This window comes from Melospiza melodia, chromosome Z (assembly GCF_035770615.1).
Source record: "Melospiza melodia melodia isolate bMelMel2 chromosome Z, bMelMel2.pri, whole genome shotgun sequence".
In the NCBI taxonomy this organism is placed as follows: Eukaryota; Metazoa; Chordata; class Aves; order Passeriformes; family Passerellidae; genus Melospiza; species Melospiza melodia.
In genome coordinates, this window is record NC_086226.1 from 56,114,838 (window position 1) to 56,132,968 (window position 18,131).

General features: G+C 36.3%; 1 protein-coding gene across 2 annotated transcripts in view; it reads right to left on the reverse strand.

Moving 5' to 3' along the window:
* Positions 1 to 17,698, reverse strand: part of FANCC (FA complementation group C) — a 62,630-nt gene extending 44,932 nt beyond the window's left edge. The window contains exons 1-3 of one of the 2 annotated variants that reach the window (XM_063180392.1): positions 17,534 to 17,698; positions 15,901 to 15,985; positions 10,098 to 10,192 (exon numbers count right to left, since the gene is read on the reverse strand). In XM_063180392.1, coding sequence (XP_063036462.1) covers positions 10,098 to 10,192; positions 15,901 to 15,985; positions 17,534 to 17,698 — 345 coding nt within the window. Of the gene's footprint in view, positions 1 to 10,097; positions 10,193 to 15,900; positions 15,989 to 17,533 lie in introns of both variants that reach the window. The other variant, XM_063180391.1, reaches the window with a different exon arrangement.
* Positions 17,699 to 18,131: the final 433 nt, after the last annotated feature.

The window sequence follows — 18,131 nt, forward strand, 5'->3', positions numbered from 1 at the left end:
CACAAGAAAGTTCCCCTTCATTATGGTTGGAGAAAAGATATTGTGCCAATGGCTAGGGAGAAAATAAAGCATCTTACAGAAACAGCAAAACCACACTGGGCATTGAAGGAAAAAAAAAATCAGGAGGATAAAAAAAGATGAAAAGCTTTTAAATTTAACATAACACAGATTTAATGTAAGGCCAGAGGTTTTTGCTTCCTGCAAAAACCAACAAAACATTCAGGTTTTAAAGTAATATATATTTTAATAACAAAAGCCGCAAGTGAGCACAACAAATTTTTAAAGAGCCCATAGATAGTACATTATATACTATTTAGTTCAAGCAAAACTGATTTGGTAGGTAACAGCTGACAGAAGCAAGCAGCGAAAAGGAGGGGTGAAGGGAAGCTATATTTTTTCCAAATTAAAACCCCTTAATGGTCTGTGGAATGCTGTTTACTTCAGCTCTTTTTTACAACCACTGCTGCATGGAGAAGGGATTGACTGAAACGTCTGCAGCCTGTGGCCACCCACACTATGGGAAGTACTATGATTAAAGAGAATGCTACGTTGTTGTATCTGCCAGCAGTCTGTTCCATGCTGTAGCTATTATACTAGCCGTCTTCTTATAATCTATTGCATCTGTTGTGGCAAGACCCCAGTGTAAGCACTGTCCAACAAGAAAACCATTGAACCTGAATAGCAAGTTATTTTTAATGCGCACAAATGGTCTGAAAACTGGATACTTTAAATACCTCTCTTTAAAGTTTATGAAAACATTTTGCCTTACAGGATAGCCAGTGACACAGAGAAAGCAGATCTACCACTGAAATACTTACTTTAACCTAACTACTTCAAGATACAGTGTGATACACCACCCATTCACCCCACATCTTCATAATGAGCTAAGATGTTGCATTAGATCTTAGAAGCACAAAAACTGTGAATTCTAGATATGTATCTAGAAAATACTAATATATCAGAATATATCTGTCACTTTGTTATTACATCCACTGAATATTTCTGATGACCCTGTAATTATAAATGCTCCCTTCCTCTATAAGAATATTTAATAGTGAATATTTAATAGCAACAGCAACTTTGAAAATAATAAAATAAGCCCTAAACACCAAAATAAGTAGCAGTTCTCTAAGCAGAAATTTTATTTTGAATTCTGATCTCTGCATTAAGTGGTAAAGGAGTTCAAAACTCATACTACATGCATTCTCTTGATTTTTTTGTGTGTTTTATCACACAAAATCAAGCAGTACAACACTATTGTGCACAACACATAGCTGTTATTGCATTCTTCTCTAACAAATGGTACAGGCAGTATCTGTTTCATTTCAACAATTTTACCAGGAGTTGGCTGCAAATGCTCCTGTGAAAAGCACAGACTGTCTACTGGCTGTAACTAAGAGGTATTGCACTAAGCAGTGTGCCACCACCCAGCAAAAGAGGGAAAAAGGATATATCACAAGCAAGGCTGAATGAAAACAATCAAGGACTGAGTAAAAGCCCATTTGTCTCCAAGCACTCCAGACCACTTTGAGGAAATATCTTTAGACCCTCTTACATACAAGCTGTTGATGGAAGGCAAGGGTAAATTCCATATAGAGTGATTGAGGAAAACTGCTACAAAGATTCCTGAAGGACCAGTGAAAAACACAGAAAAAATTAATAGAAAAAGTATAAACAAGATACATACTTAAATCACCATCAGACGTCTTTCATCTGAAGGAACACACTATGATCTCTGCAGTGATCAAAGCTCCTGATGATTATTTGCACAGGTTAGAGGAGGAATGACAACGCTTTTCCAAACATACCAAAAAGCCATAAGATCCGTAAAACCACAAAACTGAGTCTCAGAAAGTGATTAAGTAACTTTGAACTACTTTGGCCTCCAGGAGACTTAACATTTTCCATTTGTCTCTTGGATGCATGCCTCCTGGAACACAGACGTCCCTCTCCCCACAACTGCCAGGGAAAACCAGATCCCCTGCTCCACACGCCTTCCCATCCTCTTACACTGACATTCTCTTCTGATTATTTTGTGTTTCATCATGGTAAAATATTGCAGTGATATTATCAAAAAGGTAAGAAATAGCCCAAAACAACAATTAATCTTAGTCCAAATACTACTCAAATTGTTTTCCCTTTAGAGAGGAGAAATGACAACAGAAAAAGTTTGAAAATTTTCTATTATAATAGAACCCTGCTAAAACCTATACTCTGCGACACAGATTCTCTCTCCTTTAACTTTCTCAGTAATAAATAGCAGGTGAAATATGTTCATATTTTAACTCAGATATCTCTGTTCAGCTCTTAATCTCCTTCTTTCAAAGTTGTCTAGATAAGAAGGAAAATATATGTTTCTCAGTATGTCCTCTAGCAACTCATAAGCCTTTTAATAGACACATTACCCACATATGCCATTAAAGTAGTATTCTTATCTCATAGAGACATCCTTTATTATAAATCCAACACTATTTTAATACGTCTTCCATCAGATGATCATGGGGCCCATATCCCCCGTGGAATGACAATTCACAAGTGATTTAGGCTCTAACATAAAAAAGCAAACTAAAGAACAGATATTGAGGTTCACTCTAATTTGAGCACTAGATATTTTCTTTATGCTACCTGAAATTCCTTTCTTCTAGAAAAATGTGAACTTGAAGACTTTCTTCTATAAAGAGTTAATTATTTAAGCAATGCCTTTTAGGAAAAGAAGAGAAAAGCTCTTTACATTATGTTTGGATTACTTTTAACATTTGTCCTTTCCTAACAATTTCTAATGTTCTCCTGACAATCTGACAAAGCGTGCATACAAAAAAAAAAAAAGTAGGTAATGAGTTTGAAAGACGGCAAGTATATTGGCCCCAAAATCAAATAAACATTCTTTACCTAAGATGAGAATATTGTAATTCCAATTATGTGTACATCCTACATAGCATCACAGAATGGTTTGGGTTGGAAGGGGAATTGATCTAAATGCAGCCCACCCATCCACCACGGGCAGGGAGACTTTCAAGGCATGTGGGCGTTGCCGGAGCTCCGCTGGCCATACACCCTGGAGCCCTGGAGCCCTGGAGCCCTGGAGCCCTGGAGCCCTGGAGCCCTGGAGCCTGGCCATGGCTCACAGCCAAACCTCGCCTGCCTCGCCCCCGTGCGCCGGCTGCAGCAGGCACTCACTGCTGGCCCTGGGGACTGTCACTGGACTTGCTCTATATTCAATCCCACTAGGTGCCACTAATAAGTCTTTTCAATTAGACTCTCTATCGAATACCCTCAGATGTTACAAGGATTAAGAGTTGACCTACACCTACATTTTGCCTCACTGAATTTTTTTCAAAGGCAATTCTGTTGAGGGGCTGAATTTACCTTCATAAATGCAATAATTAAGAGCTGAAAAGTGTAAAAATGTTTCATTTCTGAATTTATTTACCGACCTTTTGGCCACAACTGGATTATTATTATTTAAGATGAAGCTCTATTTTCACAAAAAAAACAAAAAAAACCCAAAAAAAAACAAAACAAAAAAAAAAAAAACCACCACACAAGCATCTTACTGCATGAACTGAGGTCAGTGGATGACTAGGGTTTCTTATTTTTGTTTATGTTAGGTCCACGACACAAACACCTGAATTTTCCCTTTTTAATTGACATGACTGCAGTCATACCATCTCTGGGGTTTTTTATTTGCAGAGATGGTCACCAAAAATGAGGATTCACCTTCATAAATTATTTATTCCATTATGTTCTGAAAATCTTTCAAGATCTGCAGATATTGCTTCTCGAAGAGTTTTGCACAAGAGTACATTTAAGGATTTTTCAGGCCACTTGATGAAGGATATTCAGAAGACTTTTTATACAGTGCATCCATATGCATGATATTGTTAGTACAATCTGTCTTGCTCTACTCTTCTCCACAGGTGTGTTATGCCTGTGCAAAACCTTTGTGCTTGTTTCACTTAATTCAGGAATTCTGCTTCTTTCAGAAATTACTTGGAGCTTCTGACTACATGCACTTATTTATATGCAGCTTTCCCTATGGTGAGGGCTGAACTAGGACTGTTTTTCTAAAAGCAAGCCTGATGCTATAGAAAACTTAATATCTGGCACCAGCCAGAAACTTCCATTTTTGTGTTATTATCACATATTCTCTTCTTATATATTTAAATGAATAATCATTCATTGGTGTTGGGTTGTCTTTGTATATTGCCCAAAAAATACACCAGTTATTCTATAGAATAGGTGGCCCTCAGGATAGAGTCACAGAATATCTGGGCCTCTTCAGGTTTGTCCTGCACTTTGAGTGCTACTCAACTGAACTGGAATATTTTTTAAGCCCTTTCAGCGCACCTTTCTTCCTCCCTCTCTGTCAGATTTGCTTTGATAAGTGGCCCTGACAAAATCAGTTTTCAGTTTTTCCATGTTTTAGCTTTGACTGACATAACCTTTTTCATTTTCTTTTGGCTCTAATTGTCCAATTGGTGCTTGATGAATACAACCAATCACAACTTTGGTCTATATCTGCTAACATGTAGTTCACCACTTGTTCTAAATTCTAATTTACACTATGACCTATTGGCTGTGAGTCAGCCTTTAAGTTTTTAAGACTGGCGTTTGTTGGACCCAATTCTCATGGCTTATTAACTTAGAAATTACATTAAAATCTGCATTTCCCACTCTCTCCATAGGATGCCTATGTGGCATGAAAAATTAGATAAAAATTTTCATGAATGTTAAGAACATTAATAATAGCATAGCACAACAATAAAATTTCTAAAAATACATTGTTCCAGTGCTTCAAAGCTTTAACCAATCATAAATTATAGGAATAACCTAAAAAAACTCCAAACATAAATAATGCAATATGACAAAAGGGATCACTAGTAGCCTGTAATTATTTGGAATCTCTTGTGTGTTCAGAAGAGCCTCCAGAACAGGCAACCATTAGCAGCAGGAAATATAGAAAATGTTCTTGTTTCCTTTTGGTAAGACATGCTTATTTAATGACTGCTCTTAGTTTTAACTAAGAAAGGAAAGCTTTCAATTCACAGAATAGCTGAAGATAATGTATATGTACAAGAGCTAATTCCCAGTTTTTATTTTCACCCTCTGCTCTGGTGAGACCCCACCTGGAACACTCCATCCAGCCTGCAGGCCCCAACACAGGAAGGACATGGACCTGTTGGAGAGAGTCCAGAGGAGGAACACCAAGATGATCAGAGGGATGGAGCACCTCTCCTGTGAGGAAAGGCTGAGAGAATTGGGGTGAGCCTGGAGAAAAAAAGGTTTTGGGGTGACATAAGCACTTGAAGGGAGCCTACAAGAAAGATGGAGAGACTTTTTATGAGAGCATTTGGTGACAGGACAAGAGGAAATGGATCTAAACTAAAAGAGAGTAGGCTTAGATTTGATATTTAGAGGAAATTTTTTACTGCGAGAGAAGTAAAGCACTGGTACAGGTTTACCAGACAAGCGGTGAATGTCCCAACCCTGGAAGTTTTCAAGCTGGATGGAGATCTGAGCAACGTGGTCTAGTGGGACCTTTCCAACCCAGGCCATTCTACGGCAAGTTTAACAAATTATCAGCAACCCACCGTACGATACTGCCCTTTTATCAAAACACATGCAGGAACCCCTGCAGGGAAAGCCACAAGAGTGTAACACTGCATTAGGTGCAGCACTGCCCCACGTCAGAGCCCTGTGCGGGCAGGGATGCGCGGGCACGCAGCCGCGAGCGCTCAGGGCAGCAATCGCCATCTCCCGGCTCCGAGCGCGCCCGTGCTGCTGCACCACGGAATGCTGGCTCCTAACCAGAGGCCACACACACAAGAATGAGCAGTTTGTTGTTCCCCACATCACGGGGAAAGTCTCACACCCACGGGAAATAAACTCGTGAAACAGCAGCAATTTAAAAAGAGGTTACAGAATTAATTAAAACATGGGAGCAGCAAACCAAGAAATATGATGAGAGACATGCTACAGATATTCAGAATAGATTGGTTAGTTTGTCCTTAAATAATACAAATGAGCTACTAGGAAACCATGCAATAGGAAAAACAAAGGAGTGGAAATACAGAAAAACCTGTGCTGTTCAGAATACTACTTGTAAATTTACAACAGTGAGAGAAGGAGGAAGTGAGAGAAAAGGAATAGCTGTTTCTTTTTACTCAAGCTATTTGCAATGTGAGTTTTTCATTGTAAGTACTTCAGAACCAAGGCTTGAAGTGTTCACACGTAAACTGTTCACATATACTCTTTAATATAACACATCCTTGGATAGAAAGCCCTAAGTGCTAAAACCCCAATTTCAATAAGCAGTCACTATCAAAAAAAGTGAAAACACAGGTAGAATTCTTCTACATCTGTGGAAAAATTATGGGCAGAAAAATTAAAAACTCAGCTCAACTGAACGCACTGTGAAGACAGCAAAGATAATGAAATTAATTTTCTTATTAGTGAGGATCCTGAACTGTTGCCAAAAATGTCAGGAATCTTAATACACAATTCTCATTACGGCAACCAACATTAGAAATGAAGAGTCGAAACAATGCCACACAATAAGGGCAGCAGGGAAGTTGGCTTCTAAATTTGAGACTACTATTATAATAAATATTCAGTTTTCCTTGGAAGTGTATTTATTAGAATGCTGTGAAACAGAAAACTGCGAATATATTAATAGAAAATTAGTATATGCGTACCTGTATGTAAATAGGAAGAATGCCATCTACTGGTATATAAAAATATACATCACTGTTTCTAAGTTAGCAAACAGCTATCATCGTAGGCAACAATATTGTCATTACTATGTTCTACAAAAAACAGTGTCCAGTTTCGAACTTTGCCTGACATATTCAGCATACTATATTTTAGCAAATACATGTAAGCCATGTATTACATATATATCCTACAACATAAGCTTCTACCCATAAAACAGACAAAGAAGCAAATACAATCTTGTGTTAAAGTCTTAAGATTTTACTGCAGCCTACCAGTATTTAAAGGGGACTTATAAGAAAGATGGGGATAGATATGGCCATGCATAAGATACAGATTTGCAAAAGAAAAGCAACATTGGAAATAAATTCCAGAGACTGAGAGCACAGAAGAAGGTGTGGCCAAGTTAATAAAAAGGAAACCTGCTTCAAAAAAGCTTTCACTTGCATCAATGTGATTTCAAGAGGAATGTGCAGTGAAAGGAAGCTGTTCTAGCCACATCACAGAGAAGTCTATCCTAAAACCATACATACTTCACAGCTCCAAAAATCTCTGCTCAAAGAAGGCCAGCTGGAGAAACTAAGTAACTTTCCTAGAGACTGGTTTCACCAGGTCATGATCGTTTTTATTAGTGAGATATCTGTGGCAGCATGTATCTTGGCTTCCTGTGCTGTGCCTGGCTTTACAAAAGACCTGTGTAATGTGGATTCCAACACTAAGGCTCAGAGTCATAAACAAAACAAAAAATATCTACCATTTTAAGTAGCATCTAATCCTAAAAATGGTCTACATCACACACTTTATTTAAACATCACTAAATTCCTTTTCATATTTTATTCTTTTAAGAACTTACCGACCTGCACACTCTTAGTTTCAGAAATGTAGTAATAATATATTTCAAGTGGGTAACTACCCTTCTTGCCATTAATAACAATACAGCTTCTATATGACAATGGCAGGAAAGTTAACAAGTAAGCCAGCATTAAATACACTCAACATTAAATACATTTTTTGCAACTTTGAAAATGCAATTTAATAGCTAAAAACAAAAGTCTTGAGATCAGCCCTGCTATCAATGATCTTAGCTAAAGATGCACTGAATGGCCCCAGTATCCCTCAGGAACTCACGCCTGCCACCAACAAAAAAAAAGCAAGGTGTAATGCCACAGTTAATGTACATAGCTATTAAAGCAACGGAAAGAAAAGATTCAACAATAACTTGACCAAATAATGTCATTTTCTAATCAAATACAGCTTTGGATTTTGTTTGTTTTTTAAAATATAAATCATTATCCCAGATGGCAAAAGAAAACCCTCAAGAGTAGCAAAACATTTAGTTCAGGTTCTTCTGTAAAAACAAGCATGATAGTCCTTATCATACCACAATTGCTGGTGACTAGAATGACAGTGATGATCAGGAAAGGGAAATAAAACCACTTTCTTCAAAAAGTTTTGTGATGACACCCACTGGGTAGTAAAAAAGTCAGAAGAAATTCTACTAACTCTAGAAAACAATTTAATAATACCCTTTCTTTTAATCCCAACTGCTGTATTCTCATGAGGTGCTGCATTCACCTTATACAACCAGCTAAGTGCTGAATGATAAAAATAGTGAGTAAGATATGCTTGTGTTTTGAATTCCTCCATGCCCTCTTTCCCTAACCTTTAGGTTAACTCTTGACCCATCAAGTCACAGTGGCTATTACAGGTGATTGAAACACACAGAGTAGGTGGAAAAATTTCTGCATATTACAGGGCAGTTTGAATCAAATACTTGATGTGTTAGTTTCAATACAAGACAAAACCAGCAGCCCCATCTACATCCATCTCCAACTGTTTGTTCCTGCTTACCTGATACTTTTTCCTATATCAGCATCAATTCAGTTACATGAATCAGATGAGTGAGACGTTGTAGATTAAAACAATTGAAGTTTTTTTTTTTCTGTCTGTAGTAGACTGGGTACAACTCTCCCTCACCACTGAGCATCACTAATGCGCATTATCAACATGCATCATTAATGCATATGTATATGCTATGCTACTAAAAAGCAAAATGGACAAATTTTGCTCTGTTTAGCAACTAACTGCGTACCACTGTGCCCCTCCTATTTCATTACAAAAGAGTACAACGAATCAGCAAGACTGCATTTGGAAACGCAGAGGAGATTTTTGTGTCATTTTACTTTGGTACTCAAGCATTGCCACGCTTTGAATTAAAAGTATACTAACCTCAGTAAAAGCCTCCTGCAAAACATTAAAGACAGGAAAAAAATAAGGGTGATTTTACACAGCACTAAATTGTTCAAATTTTCATGGTAAGAGGTACAGCCCACTAAACAGGTATGTACCCAAGGCCACCTAAAAGACTGTGAGAACATATTTCTAAGACTACTGCTTTTATATTAACAATAGCTGTTTACTAACAACACAAATGTGCATCAATTATTTTATAATAATTTGTACAACCTAGTATTACATGCATACCTAGATAATATGACACACAAAATGAACTAGTAAGTAAGAAATTATCTACCTACAGAAATCTAGTAATCTATCTTCAGCTTTAGCAGAGCTGTACATAAATATTGATTAGGCTGCTACATTCTCATAAGTTGCGAGGACTAAAAGATTTTTAAAAATTCCCTTTATATTTTCTACCACATTTTTACATGGAGCCATGGAAAAACAAAGGACACAACAGAACTGCACCCTCAAATTAGTCAGCCATGTAAAGTATTAAGCATCAATATGCTGCAAGGTATTTACATGCTGATGTGCTTTGTTAATTCAGTGTGGAAATATGAAAAATTTGAACAGATATGCCATGCAAAACTCTAATTTTGGGACTAAAGTTAGATATTCATTATTCATTAAGTCACTAAATACAAATCCACACACAAGCGCTGCCTCCTCCCTCTCTGACTGTCTTTGAAAAAAGTTCAGATACAATTAAATTCTTCATAGGCAGGAGATTAAACAAAACCCAAAAAGAATAAAAATTACGGAACAAATATAAGTTGCTTTCTAAACAAACCATGACATTTTTCCAGGTTATGTATTTTATCCTAATTGAAAGCTTCTTTATTTTTAATAGCAACACTTGCTTCCCTTTCTGCTCCTTATTCAAGGATACTAGACCTGGTGAATCTAGGAAGAACACCAAAACTATCAAACGTAAAATACCTCATCCTTTTAAGATTTAAAATGAGACTAACACTGACTCTGTTATAATTAGAATCATATATTCTTCAACACAATATGTATGCAAATTGTGTTTGGAGCAGTTTCTTGAATGACAGAATGACAGTGTATCTATGCTATAGATGTAGAACCTTTAAATCATCAATTTAATTCAAAGCAGCCCAGGGAAGGATCCATTCACTTACCCGTATCCAGCCGTTGGCCTTCAGTTCCACAGCATTCTGTGGTTCGCTGCTGTACAGACAGCATAAGCACCACATCAGAGTCTTCTGGCTTTCATCTGCAGGGAAAAAAGCAAATAAAGATACACTTAGAGGGAAAAGAAAAACCCAAACAAAACACAGACAGAATTACACACAACAATCCCTATTCATCCACAGAATTGAGGCCCTAAATATCAGCCTCAACTCATGCTGCTTCTATTCTACCAGATTCATACCACACACTTAACTTTAATCACTATATACTTCTTGTGTAATCATTTCCTTCAACAGCAGTTTAAATGGTACCAAAGTGTTCAGAATCTATACAACAGTTAGATGATCTTAAGAAATTTGCAGGACCTAGTAATTCACTCACGTAAATAATACCTGAAGCTACCTTCAAGGAACTTTCAACACAGTAAATAATATCATTAATAAGAGACAATAGTCTAGAGTAGTAAAAATGTTTATTACATTGTATCTAAAGCTTGTACAACTCAAGCATGCTAAGTTACAAAAAACTAAAGTTTGTGAAGTATGAAATCATTCACAACTAGAATATAAATTACCAAGTTCTCTGTAAAAATAGAGAAAGAGTCTCCATGCCTCAGGAATATCACATTTCTGCCAATAGCAGAATAGCTAAATGATAATGCAAAAAAAATCCTATTCCAATTTTCTGTTAAGGACCAGATTGGGTTTTACTTAATTCTAAGCCACTGTTTGAAATTAGCTTTCTTCTTTAAGAATCTACTACAAAACGAGCACAACTCTCACTGCTCAGATGAACAGATATTATAGAGGAGCTGATTATCTGAAGTAAGCAGCGGAAGAGACATTCAGCTCATGATTATTTCCCACAACTTTGTTTTCAATAGGCTTTGGTGGCTTTTCCCTAATATTCTTTGGCACATACTAAGATGTTCTACAGTGGATTTAATGCCAGAACAAAATTGTGTGTGATTGAAATGAAAATTCTGAAAACCAGATGTAGTTCAGATATAATGTTCACTTAGTAAGCAATAAGCTTCTTGTTAAAAATAATACAAATAAGTGATACTATCAGTTTTAGACATTATGTTATGAAACAATTTGATTATCAAGCTGAACAAGTAAATTCTTTTGTTTTCTGTGTATTTGTTATCCAGGATGTAATAAACAGTATTATTTAGAAGTGTTTTGTTGAGAAAGCCTGAGGAAAAAATAAAAGGTCCATTAAGTAATGCCTGTATTTTCACCAGGTGACCAAAGACGTTAACACTGATTTAAACCAGTATTCCTCAATAAATGTCCAACAAACCTGGAGGCCATTACTGACATTACCTCCCACTGACTAACATCTCTGCAATAGAAATGGTTTCCCAAGCATACACTTTTAACCCACCACAGTTCGGAGTACTCTGCCTTTGTGTGTTTGGGGACTTGTTTCAATATGGATTTTTACAAGGCTGATAATTTCCTGTGTTTTGTAATTCTGCAGTTAAAGGATGCATCTTGCATACTGCTCAGCAGAAGTTCTTAAATCCCAATTATACCCAACTGGCATTCAGACATCAGCACCAACACACAACTATCTTCTTCAAAAGCACCTTCATCTAAACTCTACTATGACATTATCTGTGAGGAAAAAATAATGAGTGGTTCATTTACTTAAATGACTAAATCACAGCAAATTCCTTCTTGGAAAATAAAGATTTTAAACCTTATTAATTACTAATACTAAATATTGCCTGATTGTGAAATCTGGCTTTTGACATACCCTTCAATTATATAAATTACACAGAAAAAGGGAAGAAGACCTCAACTCCAGACCTCTTATCTCAAACAACATATACATAGTTCAAGTATTTCTTCTTTTGACTCATACAGTTTATAGTATATGTCTACAATATGTCACTAAGTAATTTTATTTAAATTTTGGTTTTCTTTTAACTTAAAAAATTAAGAAAAGATGTGAAGAAAATACATGTAACTGCTTGAATAGATTTCTGGATGAGAAGATTTTTTGTTACATGTGATGACTTGCTGCATACTATAAAATACTTTGCATGTATTGCTCCAATATGCAAAATGCCAATCAGTATGATGAAAGCTAAAATGATGAAAACAAAGCCTAGATAAACTGAGCTGGTACACTTTTCTAGCATAATAAATTTACACAGATTAACACAGATAGATTCAAACTTCATCCCCAGTGAAACCAACCTATGCTGGTCTCATAGATAAGTCAAAAGTTTCCAAAAAAATAAGGAACTGGTACAATTTCAGATTTTCCTAGTTCAAAAAATTACTTTTTGACCAAAACTGAGGTAGCCTCCCATAGATCTGTGAAAAAAAGAGCCCATCGTCTTGCTGATATACCCCATGACACACTCTGAGGGAAACTCTTGGTTCACTGTTTTCGCAGCTGCCCTGGAACAGGGGATGAAAGATGGGAAGATCAGCCCAGATCTTAAAATAATTACAGCAGCTGCAAAATATAATCCTATCAAAAGACCAAACACAGAGCCATCGAAAACCTAGTGGTGGATTTTTTCCTCCCAGTTTTCTAGCAACTGTGATCTCAATGGAAAACCCATCATCATGATGAACACTGAAAAGCATTATCAGGATACAAACAAAGGCATTTGATCTTACTATGGCATGAAAGGTTGACTAATACCCAAACAACCAATTAATACATCCACAGAAATAAAATTAAAAACTCAAAGCTGGATACACCAGCTCAAAAAAGGTTATCTACCACCTATCTACAAGACTCCTTTAAGGAGGTTAATGTTGTATTCCAACAAAGAGAAGAAAAAATTTCTGTAGGAAATTTTAGACTGCTTGCAAGCTGCTTTGGGAAAAAAAAAGAATAAAAGAAAAGCAAAACACCAACCAAAAAAGGGAAAAGAAGCCCAAAGAAATAAACAAACAAACAAACAGAAGATCTGAAACACCTCCAACCAAACAACCAGTCAAAAGTCCAAACCTTTATGATAATTTTGTACTTCTTTCTCACCAATCTCACAACGAAAAGAAACTATTAAAATACCAGACAAAGAACCAAAAGGTATGTTTTTCTCATAACACAAGGTAGTCTCAATCATCCCAAGCACATTGAGTTTATAAATACCCTGCGGCCAGACAGAAAAAAGAAAACCCTAATCTTACATCCAGAAATATTATTTTTAGAGTTTGTTGTAAAATTTTATTGAAACATATCACAAAATGTGGATTAGCTAAAACTGAACTTTCTGTTGAAATTAGTCCATTCCCAAGCTTGCCTGCTCACACACATTTACTGACATAGAGAGCCACCAAGAAACCTCCCAGCTTTTATAGTATTAGTTTGGGATTCGAGGCATTTCAGCATAAAACTCAAACCAGAAGGGTTCTACTGAGAAGATAATCACACAGCCCACAAGAAAAACAACCAAAACCGAGCAAACAAACAAAAATAACAAACACACCCCCTCCCCCCCCGGCAAAAAAAAAAAAAACCCAAAAAAATAATTAAAAAAAAAACATACAAAAAAACCCCAAACAGAAAAAAACACCACCACTGGAATTCCTAACCAAAACTGAATTCCTCTTGTATCCCTTGTGGTTCAGGACCGCAAGTACAGTCATGAGACTTTCTTCAGTCGTGCTCCCCTCACATTAGCATCCTAAATAAGGCTAACTTGGTCACCTCCTCCTCAGGAGTGTTTATGAGGAGATTATTTTCCCTCAGAGACTATGCTTCCTGCACTGAGTGGCCAGCCATGTCAGCCTCCAGCACCAACAGACATTCATCTAAGGCGATAGGCATTGTGGTTTGGACATGATGCAAAAGTATAATGTTTTTCCTGCTCCATTTTTTAGTATGAAAGACTGAATTGAACCAAATTAGTTCCTTCTTCTGTGAGGGTGGCCTGATCTCGACACATGCCTGAATGAGCTATTTATCCAAATGAGAAATTATATGAAACCCACTTGAGAGTCAGCATCTGCTATAGCCGGCACTATCTTAAAGAGTATCTTCAGAACCAGTGCCAAACAAAATGAAAAACTGCTGAATCTAAAATGCCACCAATCCAAAGAGTGCTCAGGTGACCCTAAGAAGAGGAAGTGGTGGGAATGTATAAGCGGACATCTTCAGGTCTATTGATGTCAGAAAATCTTTAGGCATTAAAGGGCAGGATTCCATTTTCAGCAAGTAAAGCTCTCTGTTTTGCTTGCCACTTGGAGACAAAAACAACCAAACTGTAGCAAGACTTCATTGTCAAGCAAACTTCAGAGGTAATAACCAAATTGCAGAAGAAGTGCAAATTGCAGCTTCAGAAAATGCTGAAGGAACACAAAAAAGAGGAAAGAAGTAGAGGAAACCAAGAATGTACTGCTGGGATTTTTGTGAAAAGGAGCCAAAAGTAGACAGAGATGGCTTTCAACTCTGAGGAGAAATATAAGTCAAGCTACTTTCTATAACACAATATACTGTCAGCTCAGAAAAGCTTACTGTCTGAAGACTTGCATATTCCAAACAAAAACTTAGAAGCAAAGCATGTCAACATTAATGGTTACCAACACACTCAAAACCTATGATTAGAAGTGAAACCTCTCCATAGTAAAAATAAATCTTTTAGTATGAAAAGGCTTTACAAAAAGCACACATTTGTTGCTCTGCAGAAGTGGTCTATGTCTAAACCTATGTTTCCTTCCCAAATTTTGCTTTCAGAGGTGCAATGCTGACATTACACACATCTACGATGTGTTTTACAGACAAGTTAATTTTGCCTGTGCTTGGAGCTGTCTAGAAAACAAAGCCAAAACAGAAGATGTATGCTGTGCTTGACTTAAAAAACCCTGCTAGCTGAAAAAAAATTGCCCTTTTCTCTATTTCCCCAAAAAGAAGCATAAAGCAGAAGACACATAATGTTATTTAATTTTTCTTTTCTTTCCCTTTTTTTTAATCTGTAGTTGTAATAAGAACAAAAGACTGACAAAAAGTTATTTTAAGGGACTCACAGGAAAGCTCAGAATCACTTCTCTGCTTAAATGAGATCCCAAGTAATTGATCAAAAATTTAACATCTCAGTTCCTGAAAAATTCATCAGAACTGTTGATGACATAGCACAAGGAGTGCCTCCTCCCTCCAAACAGTTTTCCTATGCCAAATTTATTTTCTCTTCTATATTCTCAACCACACACATATTCACCACCAGTAAGAGCATTTTGTTTTTCCATATGCCTTTTTCCTATGTTACTACTTTACTGTTTTAATTAAATGTGCATTGTCACTAGTTAAGGACAGAGAGACGGGGAAAATACATCCTAAGGATTTAATGAAAACGAAGACAATCATAATACAGACTAATTACAAAACACACATATCAGATAAGTTATTTCTTCTGTCTTAGCATACATGTATATTCTGATACACATGGAAGGAAACGTCCATTGAAAGAATTTGAAGCACTAGATTTTGTACATTTTGAGACTCCAACAAAATGTAATCGATACAACAAAAAATGAGAATGGAAATTGTGATGCACATAAACACTCACTGGGTTTAAAACTTACTGGTCCCAAGCCAAGATTCCATGAAATTAATTAGATCCAAAAGTGAATTTAACATTTCTGAAGCCCATATATTTAAAGCACCATGGATAGCCTTTTCATCTCAAAAGTTCACTTCAGTAAAAAAGAATGCTGTGTTTTTTTTGGAAAAAAAATCATAGTATATAACAACTCATATTTTCCTAATTTCTACAAAATAAAGTTATGGAATTGCTGCAGAAATATCTCAACACATTCTTACCATATCCTATAACAAAAGGATTCCAACAGAGCCTTCCTAGAAGCTGTCCAATTAAAGGGAACTGCTGGATTGCTACAGTGGGAACCTGCTAAAACACAAACAAAAAGACAGTAAATATACTGCACATCAAAAGTAGGTTAAGAGAACTGTTAATGATACTCACTGCTGCAAATTACAATCCAAATTATTATACTGTGAAATGCTCTGAAAGCAAAACACATGCAGGTATGTAGATTTTCCATAATATCATCATTCAAGTAAGTTAAAACTTAGGTAATTTTCTTACCTAATACTTAACTATGTTAGAAAATTGTTCATTTGCCTCATACCCAGCAGATCAGTATTAGTAACCAGCAAGTATACAATGTCATTGTATTAAAAGCCTAATTAACGCACATTTTTGTTGGTCGTCATTGTTATAATACACTGTCTCACAGTTTCTGAAGAGATTAGTATCTACTGTGGCATAAACTTACTTCGTTACTTTTGTTTGCTTTCTTTAAGTTAACTTCTTTAATAATTAGCCAGTAACAAACTGACATTTAACTTCTAACCAAATAGAAAGACGTTTCACTGTAAAAGTAATAGACAAAGTAGTTTATATACAATTCCTGTGTAGTCAGTCTTATTTTTCCATTTTTGTAGCTTTACTATCTAATAAATGAAGGCATTGAAAAATAGTGCTGCACTGAGATAACATACAAGTAGCAAGGATGATGAGCATCTCCTGCTATTACAATAAATTCCTTACATTGTCTCATGTTTGGGGCTATACCAAGACTTTCTAGGGCCATATTCACAAAGTCCATTTCAGGCCATGTCTCAGATTACGTGAAGTAGCAACATTCTTTTTCCCCCTTAAGGAAAAAGAAATGCAAATATGGTAAGAAACTCCACTCCCCCAAAACCTTTTACTTAAAATTTAACATTTAAAGTCAGTTCAGAAACAAACCTCACTCTGCAGTCTATAGATAAGAATATTTTTAAAAAATAACTTCCAGAAGAAGCAAGCCTTATGCCATAATGCAGTACTTCTAGGGCTAATTATACTGAATATATACACTGAAAAAGTGATGCTCAGAAAAACATACTAGCAACTAAACATGAACAACTACTTTTACTCAAGAGTGCAGACAATAATTAAATCAATAAACAGAACAGGCAGCAGCTTATGCCAGTGATCTGACCATACTGCTAGAATTCACTCTGTGTGCCATAACAAACACAGGGGTTAACATGTCAGCAGACCCCGTAAGATTTAAAGGATCAGTCACAGTTTTGCATGTTAAGGCCTTTAAATCATCCAATTTATGACCTGACAACCAAAATCACATTCTTCTTTACTTAAAGAGTTTTTTTAAGAGGCTAGAGCGTTGGCTGGGAAACTTCACGTGACATCAACTGATCAAGCAGAAAAAGCCTCTTTCACAATAAATCAGGGAAACAAGAAGCACACTCCTGTTTGCATTACCTGTGACTATTTCCCCAGTTTGCCACCCTGATCCAGTATTACCTTAGGTCAACAAGATAAACCTTTTTGCTACTGTTACCTTCTGGTTTTGTCAAAACACGGTGCAGATTGTTTTGGAGGACCTCTTCAAAACAGGTCACTCTTCCTTCTAAAGCCACTTACCAAATGTTTTATTGTTTCATAAAGCTGATGTAGAAATTCCTGGAGCTGGGGCAAGTGAAGGCACACATCCTTCTGTGATTCCAAAGTAGTGGCTTGACCCCACTCAACAGCTTTATCCAACCAATACTCAAAGTTCAGTTTGGGCATTGTAGTGTCCTGAGCCATTTCACAATCCTGAAAAAAAGATTTTAACTCCACATCAGGCAGCACTGAACACTGGCTTCAAAACAAGAGCGAATATACAAAGAGAGGACTTCTACCACCTTTTTTGTGTGCACACAAGAATGGGGTGTAGGGAGTGTCTGTTTACATCTCATAAGGTTGGTAACTTTATCTGCAATATTCAGAAGTTAAACTAATAATCCCATCATGACGAAGTAGCAAAAGGGGCACAGTAATCAGTAAATTATTTTGGAATAAATTTAACATGCAGATGTGTTTCAGGCTTTTCTTATCCAATTTTGTCATCGTCAATATTTCACTCAGAATTTTAGAATAATTTAAGCATGCATTTGTTTCAAATGCTAAGCATGATGAAAAATTAAAAATACTTGTTCAAAGATAAATGAAAGTATTATAATTAGGCTTAATCAAAACA